The sequence below is a fragment of the Vipera berus genome, assembly GCF_964194415.1.
Source record: "Vipera berus genome assembly, chromosome: 2".
Classification (NCBI taxonomy): Eukaryota; Metazoa; Chordata; class Lepidosauria; order Squamata; family Viperidae; genus Vipera; species Vipera berus.
This window is the reverse complement of record NC_138203.1, coordinates 121697365-121708357: the sequence shown is the minus strand read 5'-3', so window position 1 is coordinate 121708357 and position 10993 is coordinate 121697365. Positions and strand designations below refer to the sequence as shown.

Sequence of the window (10993 nt, the reverse complement as noted above, 5' to 3'; positions counted from 1 at the left end):
GCGCCGCCATTTTCGGTGGGCAGGGCTGCTTGGGCATCGCCATGTTGGGGGACCGCCAAGTCCCCCTTTCTTTTGTGGTGCGCGGTGGATGGGAAATTCTCGACCGGCTTCACCGCACTTTATTATTATTATTATTATTCGAAGCTCAAGACGATTGTTGCCGTCTTTCCCGGCTGTAAGCTATAAAAACTATCCGAATGTTATGTGTGTGTGTGTTGCCATTTTGAATACAAAACTCCGCCCTCTTGCATTTTTAAAAAATCTGCTCCTCCAATAATCGGCTTCAGCATTAGTACCGGCCACGACTGCTTTGGGGAGGTGCGATAGGTCTCCACCTCTCAGCAAGTGCTTCACTGCATAGCAACGCTTATGGGCGCCGCCATCTTTGGGGATAAAAATTGACGCTGCGTTCGTTTCGTGGATGCACGTGAATAATATTTATTGGATGTTCGCGTGTCATCCAGCGGTTAGGAGAGCACCCACGATCTACTCATCTTCAGAAATGCACCTGCATCTATTTCCCGCAAAAACTGTCTTGATTTCTATACATATTTCTGGTCCTGAATCTTATCCTGAATTTCAAGGAAATAACACGATTCGGAATTCAGGCAGGCTTATATAATACTGAGAATGATGTTAAAATTCAGGTTTCATGCTTTCCTGGAAGCTGCCATTTTGGATCCACCCCTTTGCTATTACTATCCCAAAATAATAATAACCCCCCCTCCCACAAATATCCCATTAAGTTCCCGGATGTGTTTCCCTCCCTTTCGAGCATTAAAATGGCGTCTTTCTCCAATGCCCGTATGTTGCCACCCTGTGTTATGCGAGATTCAAGATGGCGATTCTCCTATTCCGGATGGTGCGGATATATACGCATTCAAGATGGCTGCCCCATAAATACCCGGATGGGCCGAACCCTTGGCAAAAACGGCTTCGTTAAAAATCAAGACACTTCCGTGTTACGTTCTTGATGTATTTTCCCCGATTAAACATGTTTATTAAATCATCGGATAACAGAAATGTACAATCGCTTGTCCGACCTACGCGAATTGTTGTACAGCCCCAAAATGGCGCCAGCTGAAATCTCTAGCGGGTGGCGTGACTGAAAAAGCAACCAAGATGGTGCTAACGGGCTCAATTACCCGGATGTTGAAGACAGGAACTAACATGACGCGCTACGAATGAAGAACAAGCGGGCTGTCGCGTGACGCCGCTTTTTCCAGCATGACCAAAGCCGTTGATTGAAGGAGTTGCGCGGACTGGTCTACTCAAGTTGGAGATTCAGAAGTTCAGTTACTAAAACGCGGAGCCGTAGGATACTTATTTAACGATCGCTTTCGAATTTCTCTTGAATGGGGAAAGATGCCATTATTAGAATATATAGACTTTGAAATACGATCTTAGCAACTACTCTTAACAGTTTTTCTCTGGGACTCGCCGGTCCCAATGCGCAAGCGCAGAAACCTCTCCCAGATAGGCCCTTCCCGGCTGCCTCTGCGAAGACTCGGGTGCTTTGGGGTCTTGGACGTCCGCGATAAGAAAGCGGTCTTTCTTTGCCCGTGTTGCTTGCTTCCTGATTTTGCAATTGGCCCAGGACACGTTGGCCTAACAATAAACCCCCGTGAATCCCGAAGGATTCATTTTGGAGCCTACTTGCAGAGGATTACGTTGCGCTGAAACCAGTTAAACTTGCCCAGTAAGCAATCAGCCTAGTTCTCTGCATGGTTACTGGGAAGTAAGTTCAGTAGGGCTTTTGTCTTAAGTCGGTCAATTCAGAGTTGCAAGCTTTACACATTAATAATTATATAGTATTGTAGGATTTTGGCGTGGAGCAGTAGTTTAGAGGTACTGCTGCTTTTGCGGAATACATCGAGGAAAAGTAACTACCTGTATTTTGAGGTCTCCTGTTTTATTTTTTACTATTTCTCATCCTTCAACATTTAGATTCCCAAAGGTAGGGGCTTTTTCGGTTATATATCCCCAACTTGTTTTCCTGTTCGTTATATCGATAATAAATTAACAGCAGATTATGCTTTTTTAAAGTATAAGTTAAATTCCTACTAGCACTGGGAAGATAGTATGAAGGGAGAAGATAGTGCGAAGTCTCTAAAATTAAAAATAAATGATTTATGTAAACAAGCAAGATCATGAAGTTCTGCTAATATCTTCTTGTTGAAGGTATTATAAGTATCAAATTAATATATACTTATGATCAGAAGGTACAATAGCTGGAGTGAAATAGGGACCCATATCATGTTCAAAATAAATATTGTAAATTGAATTTCTTCTATAATAAGACTTTTTGTGTTCTTCTATTTAATTTGCACTTTCTTTTTTTCTTCATCCATGGAGTTTCTTTCTTAGTAGTACATATTACTGAAGTTCTCGTTTGATTTTTTTTTTTTTGGTAATCTTCATTGGGCAAGTTTTTTAACCAATGTACCTCAAATTGTCTAATTTACAGAACGCATCCAAAATCTTGGACTTGTGACTTTTGTGCTACTGAAATTCGGCAATGCTTCTGTGTGGCCATGCTGCTGTGGTCAGCTGCAGTCACATAATTGTCCAAAACGAAAGGTCAACACAGATTCAGAATGTAACTTATACTTTAAAAATAATTTTAAACAACGCAAATGGGAACAAGGAGTAGGCGAAATTATAAAGATTTCAAAGTTGATTCATTTCAATCCCACCATCATGCAAAAAGCCTTTTATATCTTTGGTTACTTTTATTGTCACATTTTTTTCTCTTTTATGTGTCTTGTTTTCTGGCTTTATTCCTGCGCTAATATTTTATCATGGTTTATTCTTACGCACAGTATATACTGTCCAAATAAAATCCGAATGCCACCACAATAATTTCTCAAATTGTTTGCCTTTCTGTGTTTGTCCATACTGAAATATTTGTTTTTCCCCTTTTAAATATTAGGCAACAATTTTGGGTTTCCTCTCCAGATTTGAAAGGCACCCATCTCGAGGTATGGATGACTGCTAAATATGCGATATCTAGCATAAAAGGTGTAGGAAGAAACTATTGCAGATTGCTGTAGGCACTCATCCATTACTGTAGGCTGAATACATTGCTGTTTTCACATTAAGTTATGCTATGTGTCATTATTTTTACATGAGTTGTATTGGTTACCTATTTTATATAGGAAAAATACCACAGAATATAATGGATATTTGGTTCCATGTACAATTCACAGTGTTAGTCATCAACTAGAGACCACTTCATGGCATTCTGAGGGATTATCCATTTGTTTCTGCCCACTTAGAATGCTCAGGCAGGGTAGATGTGTTCCAGGTCTCTTCAGTTAAATGCTTATTAAATGCTTGTGGGATTATGAAAATGTCCTTCTCTGTCACAGTCTCTGACTTGGGAAAAAGCATTCTCTGGAAATGTTCATTGTTTTCACTCTCCAGATTTCTCTCCTAATCTGGGTGGCATATAAATGTAATCAATCAACAGTATTCTGGAAGTCCCTTAAGACCTGGCTGTGCTTCTTGGCCTAGGATTAGGGTCTTGTGTTTTAATTATATATATTTGGTATTTTGTAAATCCCCCAGAGTATTTTAATTGGGTGGCCTTAGTGCTCTAGCTGCACAGAAATTTTGTTGAGATTTTTCTACGGACATGTGATATATTTTAGTGAAAACAGGAACAATAAATAATTTTTTTTCTTCAACCGAAATATCTTGGGCTTGACCCCTGATATATTGCAGAAGAAAATAGTTATATTTTAAAAAAATACACACTCATGATGCCACTACAAAAGATTACATATATATAAATAGTTTATTAGGTATGAAGTAATTGTACTTTTGCCTTGTGTTATGCCAAATTTCATTATAGTTCTGGCACATCATTTTCTGTCCAAGTGTGTACTTTACCTGAGGATATTTTGAGATTAATTTCCCTGTACTAGGCTTTATTTCCTCAACGAGCATTTTTTAAAAATATTTATACCCCACGAGCAACAAGATTTTACAAAGCTGTATACAGATCTGCTTTGCAAAACACAAATCTATTGAAGATAATTTAATCTACAGTTTAGCATTAATGGGACAATAATTGTGACTGTTGTTTTTTTCTTAAGCATAGGAGTCAGATACTGAAGTATTAAAATAAATGGCAACCATTCATTGAGACTTATAGGCTAGAAAAAGCCATGAATAGAAATTGAAACATTAAGGTTACAGTCCTCTAAATTAGGTCAGAAATCACAGGTTACATTGGTAGGGGAAAGACAAGACAAAGCACCAATTGACATTAGAAAGGTGAAAGAGAGGTCTGGAAGTTCTAATGGTAATTCAAGGAGCCTGCGCAGGTTATGACAAATCAACTCCAGACTGTCTTGAATGAAGCTGATTTTCCAGATCCCTTTCAGACCTAGCTTTGGAACTGGAACTGCCTTAGTTGCCTTGTGGGGTGATCAGCACTGGAAAAAAGACGAGGAGTGTAATACAGTTGGTGTTTTGAACCAGTGCTAACGGATAGAATGAAGGTCAGTAGACACGGTCCAGACAAGATGGAGGTGCTGTTTGTGGGTGATGCATCTGTCTAGCTGAGTGGTGCCCTGCCTTTCCTGGGGGTCTGAACTTGCCCTAAAGAAGCAGGCTCACCATTTGGGGATGCTCCTCGGTCTATCCCTGCCACCTGAGGCCTTCATATCATGGAGTGCCTTTTATCAGCTTTGGTTGATTTACCAGCTGTGATCTTATTGGACAGAAACAGCTTTGTAACAGTTATTCAAAGCCTGGTAATTTCCTAGTTGGATTATTGAATACGTTGTACGTAGGCTGCCTCTGAACGTGATCTGCAAACTTCATTTAGTTCAAAATAAAACAGTTACCAATAGAGGAGAATATTTGTAGCTCACAGTTAAAATGAGTCCTTGATGCTCTCTGAGCTTGGTTCAAGCTATACTGCTTAATGGGATTGGCTAATAGGAACTTAGTGATGCCAGTTCTTTCTGATTTACATTGATTGCCAATCCATATCAAGGTTTTTAGGGACTTACAAAAATCTAAGTGTTGGAGCCATTCTAATCCCAAAAGGCATGATGTTCCATAAAGCAGGGGCCACTGTAGAAAAGGTCCATCTTCTGGTCCCCGCCAGCCAACTCTCTTTGGCTGATGAGATCTGGATATTGTTTTGGTTTTTGAATAATAGCTGACTAATTTATGTAATATTTATAGTTTATTTTATGTTTTTATTTAAATTGCATTTTAGTGTGTGTTATTGTACATTTCCCAGAGAGATCCAGCTGTTGGCTGGTTCATACATAATAAAGAGTGAAAAATTTAAAAAATTAAAACATGTAACGTTTTTTGCAAAACGTTTTGGAATTCTTTTACTACGGTAATTCATTTTTGAATTTAAATTGGCTCCTCAAAGCACTTCAGTTCCTCCCCATTTTTAAATTTCCCATACAAATGTGCAATATTCATGTAAATACCATATTTGAAATATAAATTTTTGGATTACAATTTAGAAAATGTATAATATTCATAATTTTAATTATGGATGTTCCTATATATTATGTAGTTGTCCTTATGGAGACATTGGTTCCTATAGATACATGCAATACTATAGTTATTTTTCTCACCATTGTAATAAATGTATTGCTTGCTCCCTCTTTTTAGGACCCTTTAAGGATAGTGTGATTGATTGTCACAGAGTGGCTTTTGCATAATACACAAGATTATTATATATTTGCCTAGTTTGTAGATCATGGTGTACATCAAACAAATTACAGTAGCATGATTCATCTATGCTTCAGTATGGTGTACAATCCTGGGCACTTGGGTAAGTCAGTAAATCATTGTTCAGTGAATTATGAGTAAGTGTGTCATGCAAACACAGCCTCAGTATTATTAATTCAAATCAAGTCTATGACTTACTCTTTTTTTCCTGTACCCTCTTCTGCTAATTGTATTTTGCATTCTCTCTCCGCTCTCAAATGTTATGAACCTTTGTTCAATCATTCTGTAACCCCTAAGTGTTGTTTCTGTTCATGTGGGGATGGAGAAAGCAGGTTGGTTTTGAAGAGACATTCATGTCTCTCCAAAATTAGAATTGATGGAAAAGAACAGAACATCTTTATTGTGTTCACTGACCAGAATTGTACATACTTTTGTAATAATGTTTGCAGAGCTCAGATGGAAATAAATGAAAACTTCTGATTAAATTAGGAGAAACTAAAACTTAGGAATAAAGGGTAAAAAATAAAGTAGTAAAAAAATTTAAGTGTTGTAATAACTAAAACATAATATTACTTTACCAAGATAAAGGCAAAACCTAAAATATACTGTGTTAGTTTTGGACAGTACACTTTTCTTTTATATCTTGGTAAATAATATAAAAAAAGGACGTGGTGGCTCAGAAGGTCAGCAGTTTGGCAGGTCGAATCCCGAGTGCCGCGTAGCAGAGTGAGCGCCTGTTACTTGTCCCAGCTTCTGCCAACCTAGCAGTTCGAAAGCATGTAAAAATGCAAGTAGAAAAATAGGGACCACTACGGTGGGAAGGTAACAGCGTTCCGTGTGCCTTTGGCGTCTAATCATGCCGGCCACATGACCACGGAGACGTCCTCGGACTAGCGCTGGCTCTTCGGCTTTGAAACGGAGATGAGCACCGGCCCCTAGGGAAATGACTAGCACGCATGTGCGGGGGAACCTTTACCTTTACCTTAAATAATATAAAATAATATAAAAAATGTCAAATGAAATGTAAGGTGAAATTAAATACAGGTGATGAATTTCATGATAACATTAGCAGTACAGGAACACATGAGCTGTAGTTTCAACTGGTCTGGAATGGCAGGGACAAAGCCTCTCTTTGAAGTGAATTTGTTGGTATCCTCCTTTCAATGAGGATGAAAATAGTGTTGAAATATGCCGGTGTAAACAAGTTTATTTAGGAGGGACATTGATGTTCATACTCTTCGGAGAAGGGAAGCTCCGAGCATTCTCTCTGCAAATCTGTATGTCAATTGCTTTTGGACAACTTTTTTATCTTTGGGGAAACCCAAATAATTCTGGCCTGTTTTAGTTGGATCATTATTTTATAATTTTGCTTCCAATGTCATTTTCCAAGCTGAGTGAAAATGAACTAACAATTAATCGTGCTGTGATATTTGCCACCTTATTGATAATCAGGGTTCATTCAGCTTGTAGTGGAAAACTTGTTGCTAATGCCTCAGCACTTTAAGAGGGTGCTTCCACTTGCTTCTTAGCAGTTCATCCATTCTGCTCTGAATTTCACATAATTTTAAATGAATTATATTTTTGTTATTGATGAATAATACTTTAGACAAAAAATGATTTTTTTGCCTATTGATTTCCACCACAAAAAGCCTTCTTCCTCTAAGTCAGGGGTTCCCAACCCCTGGGCCGCAGACCACTACTGGGCCACGTGCAAGTGGCAGGCAAACATGTGAAGCTTCATTTGCGCATGTGCGGGATTAGGTTGAGCATGTGAAACCCATCCCCTCACACACACACACACACACAGCTGGTCTGTGCAGCCAAAAAGGTTGGAGACCACTACTCTAAGTCTTTACCAGTAAGTATACGTTTGGGAACATAATTAAGGTAACACATAGATTTGCTTTTAGATAAGATAATCCAGTAAAATGTAGGAATGGGGAAATGTGCATTATGTAATGTTATCGAGCTATGACATAATGGAAAAGCTGGATGCTGTAGTTGAGCATTTTGAGGCGTCTATTAGTTTCAGACAAAGGCCAAGAACATATTCCTGAGCCATGAAATTTCCTGGGTGATTGTGCCTCTCCTCTTTAAATAAGCAGTTTGAGTGGCTGCAAGCATACAAACATATACTCCTTTTCAGCTTAGAGAAAAGGTTTCCATTAATATTTCTCATCAGAAGGATTTCTACAACCAGATGTTTCCCGAATAAAAATCCCCAGGACCTGAAAATAGTGTTAATTAGGAACAGAGATCTATAAAGCCATTGGTGCATGAACCATTCTTTACACAATAGCAACCGATTTTTAGGTGGTTTGTGTCTGACCCGAAACATTTGTATTCAGCTCAGATTACCAAAATGGGCTGTTTTGTCCCAAATTATAGATTGAAAGCAGGAAAAATTGAAGGACATTGGTGGAGGGAGAGGAGGGGGGAGGAGATGCGACAGAGGGGAAAAACAGGGAGATCAAAGGAGGCCAGCTGGCCAGCGAGCTATCACCATGGGGAGGTTGATGTGTGGAGAGAAGTGGTCATGTACCCCAGTTTTGCCTTGTATTCTCTGCAGAATCTCCAGGCTCTGCAGATTTTGTATTGGATAGATCATCTAAAATGGTGATCAGAATTTCAGAGAAGTGATCCCCCCTCCCAATTGAATCAAATATACAATGTACTGTATTTTCTGGTGTGTGTGTGTTTTTTTTACTCCCTATTGGATGCATTTTCCTGATGCCACACTAGGTGGCAGTATATAGTTATCCTGGAGTGATCACAGAAAAATAGGTTTGGATACATCTAGTACTTGGATGAAAGAATCCCAGGGCTACAGCACCTTGCTTTGTGGAACTTAGTGGGGTATCTCAAAGGGGTAGCAGGGCTGTATGTAAAGTTGGAAGTCAAAACTACAAGGCAGTGGCAAGCAAATTCCATGCTATTAGCAGGAAAACGTCAGGCCTGGTCCATGTGGTCATTAGGAGCCAAGCTTGATGCCGAAAAAAAATCTTTCTTCCCCATCTAAATAATAAAAGGTTATTACTAAATTAATAAACAACATTGGGTGCAAAAAATCTTGAACTGCATTTGCAAAATCTGTGCATTGGCAAAATTTCCATCTGTACATTACAAAAAGCCACACTGCTTGGATCCTACACCAATTCATTACAAATTCCTAGGTTCTTGGGAAGAACTTGATGCATATGAAAGCCAACACCAGGTAAAGAACTAGCCGCTGTGATTTCACATGGCTATCTATAATAATATTAATTGAACTTTTCCTCCTCCTGAATCTTTTCCCAACTTTAAATTACTTCTGAAATGTCTTTTAAATAATGCCGTAGATTTATTTCTAAGAGGGTGCAGTAGATGTTTCTGCAAAGTTAATATGTACAAAAGCAACTTGTTTGCAAGAAAAACTGGAGAACAGAAAGTTTTACAGCCTGAGCTTAAAGGGCTCTCTAGGCTTACTATCTAGCACTTCTTGTCTCCATGGTTACAAAACAGAAGATCATGGGAAGGAAATCACCCTCCCCCCCCATTTCCCCCACTACGCAGTGATGTCACCAATAGCCAATCCTGCCACTACAGCTGTTTCATAACAGCACACGCTAGAATCTTCTTGGCAGGAGCTGCCAAGAAAACATGCTGGGCCTTTGCTTGAGTAGGCTCATGCTGTTGGCTGTTTGAGCAGGAAAGGGAGGATGAGTGTTTTCAGCAATGGAAAATGTCACCAAGCTTTCTAAGAGAAGAGTTTAACTGAACCCACTCACTTCCGGTCTACATTAGTGGGGAAAGTATCAAAGCCCACTCTGGGCAGTAAACTCATCCTAGGAAACTAATCAGCTGTGTCATCCATTTCATGCTCTCTTCTTGTTTTTTGTAAGCTATTCTAGGAAGAATGGGACTTGGAACGGATGACCAGACTGGCAAAACGAGTGAATAAATAATGGAAAACACAGCATTTGTAGCAGTGGTGGTCGTTTGGTAGCGGTGCAGAGAGCAAGGCTCAAGACTTTGAAAAAAAGACAGCTATGAAGTCACAAGACGACAAGCCGTTCTTGCATGTGAGTGGAGGCCTGCTGCTTTGCATACTAGCGGTGGCTTCAGGAATTTTTGATGGCGCTCACACAGATACTGGCTACGAGCATTATGCTGAACCAACTGTGCCTGGAATGCCAGCTTTCCTAGCTATGCCAGCAAATTGCTTAATCAATTTGGCCTACATACTTCTGGGTTGGTATTGGTGGCCACCAGGTAACAAGAGTAGGCAGACCTACTTTCAAGAAATCTTTGCCCTCATGGCACTTTTATATGGGCCTACACAATGGGTCAGGCTGTGGACACAACATCACTGGGCAGCTGTGCTAGATCAGTGGTTAACACTAGCAATTTTTGCTTGGGTCATTGTTTGGTGCCTTTTTCTTGAAAATGGGTGGCAACCATACGTTTTTCTAGCCATAGAAGTGACTTCACTGACTAGTTATGTTCTGACATTGCTTCACCCACAGGGTTTTGAGTTGGCATTGAGTGGACATATAATTGCTGTTTTTTGGAGAGTACTGAAGGTGCAAAGACATTTTGGCAATGCCAGTTCCATCTGGATTATAGTTCTGGGGACGATGTGTTGCTTGGGTTTTGTAAGCCTCAAGGTATGGGATCGGGAACTGGCCCAGTGGGCACTCTTCTCTCAGCTCACTGGTCATTTTTGGTCCAAGATATGTGATGTGTTGCAGTTCCATTGTGCTTTTCTGTTTCTTACCTTAACAAGCAGACATCGACTCTGCTCAGTGAAATAATCTCTAATTTCAATGAACAATCGTAATCAAAGGAGAAACTTACAACAGTACAAAAACATAATGTTTGAAAGAAAATGTCTGCTCAGATATGCCAGTTTTGCAGCATTGGCATGGTCGTGTGATTAGAATTCAGGTGCTTGGCAACCCAAATGTATTTATGACAGTTGCAGTGTCCCACTGTCATGTGGTCACCTTTTGCGACCTTCCCAGCTGGCTTCTGACAAGCAAAATCAATGGGGAAGATGGATTTGCTTAACCACCATGAGATTCCTTTAATAATAATTCAGTTAACAACTGGGGCAAAAAAGATTGTGAAATCATGTACAACTTGCTTAACGATCGCCTTGCTTAGCAACAGAAATTCTGGTCCAGTTGTGGTTGTAAGTCAAGGACTACCTATAAAAACTGGGCCTAATTTCATTAGAGAAGCCCTTTCAGCCAATTGAAGTTTCTGATGGAACACTACTAGGAAATAACATTTCCAAGAGGCA

The 10993-nt window shown here is 39.6% G+C and overlaps 1 protein-coding gene across 13 annotated transcripts; it reads left to right on the top strand.

The window, feature by feature from the left end:
- The first annotated feature begins 1016 nt into the window (after positions 1–1016).
- Positions 1017–10505, top strand: TMEM187 (transmembrane protein 187). Of its 13 annotated transcripts, none has more exons than XM_081318816.1 (4): positions 1017–1699; positions 2933–2981; positions 8883–8923; positions 9591–10505. In XM_081318816.1, exon 4 carries the CDS (start codon positions 9738–9740, stop codon positions 10500–10502), a length of 765 nt encoding a protein of 254 aa, XP_081174942.1. In that variant the 5' UTR covers positions 1017–1699; positions 2933–2981; positions 8883–8923; positions 9591–9737; the 3' UTR covers positions 10503–10505. The 13 variants fall into 13 exon arrangements, with proteins under 13 accessions (XP_081174942.1, XP_081174940.1, XP_081174936.1 ...); XM_081318814.1 differs by having other exon boundaries at positions 1017–1738; XM_081318810.1 differs by having other exon boundaries at positions 1017–1957.
- Positions 10506–10993: the final 488 nt, after the last annotated feature.

Excerpts from the sequence above, each read along its gene's own strand:
- TMEM187 (XM_081318815.1), top strand. The coding sequence starts at position 9,738 with ATGAAGTCACAAGACGACAAGCCGTTCTTGCATGTGAGTGGAGGCCTG.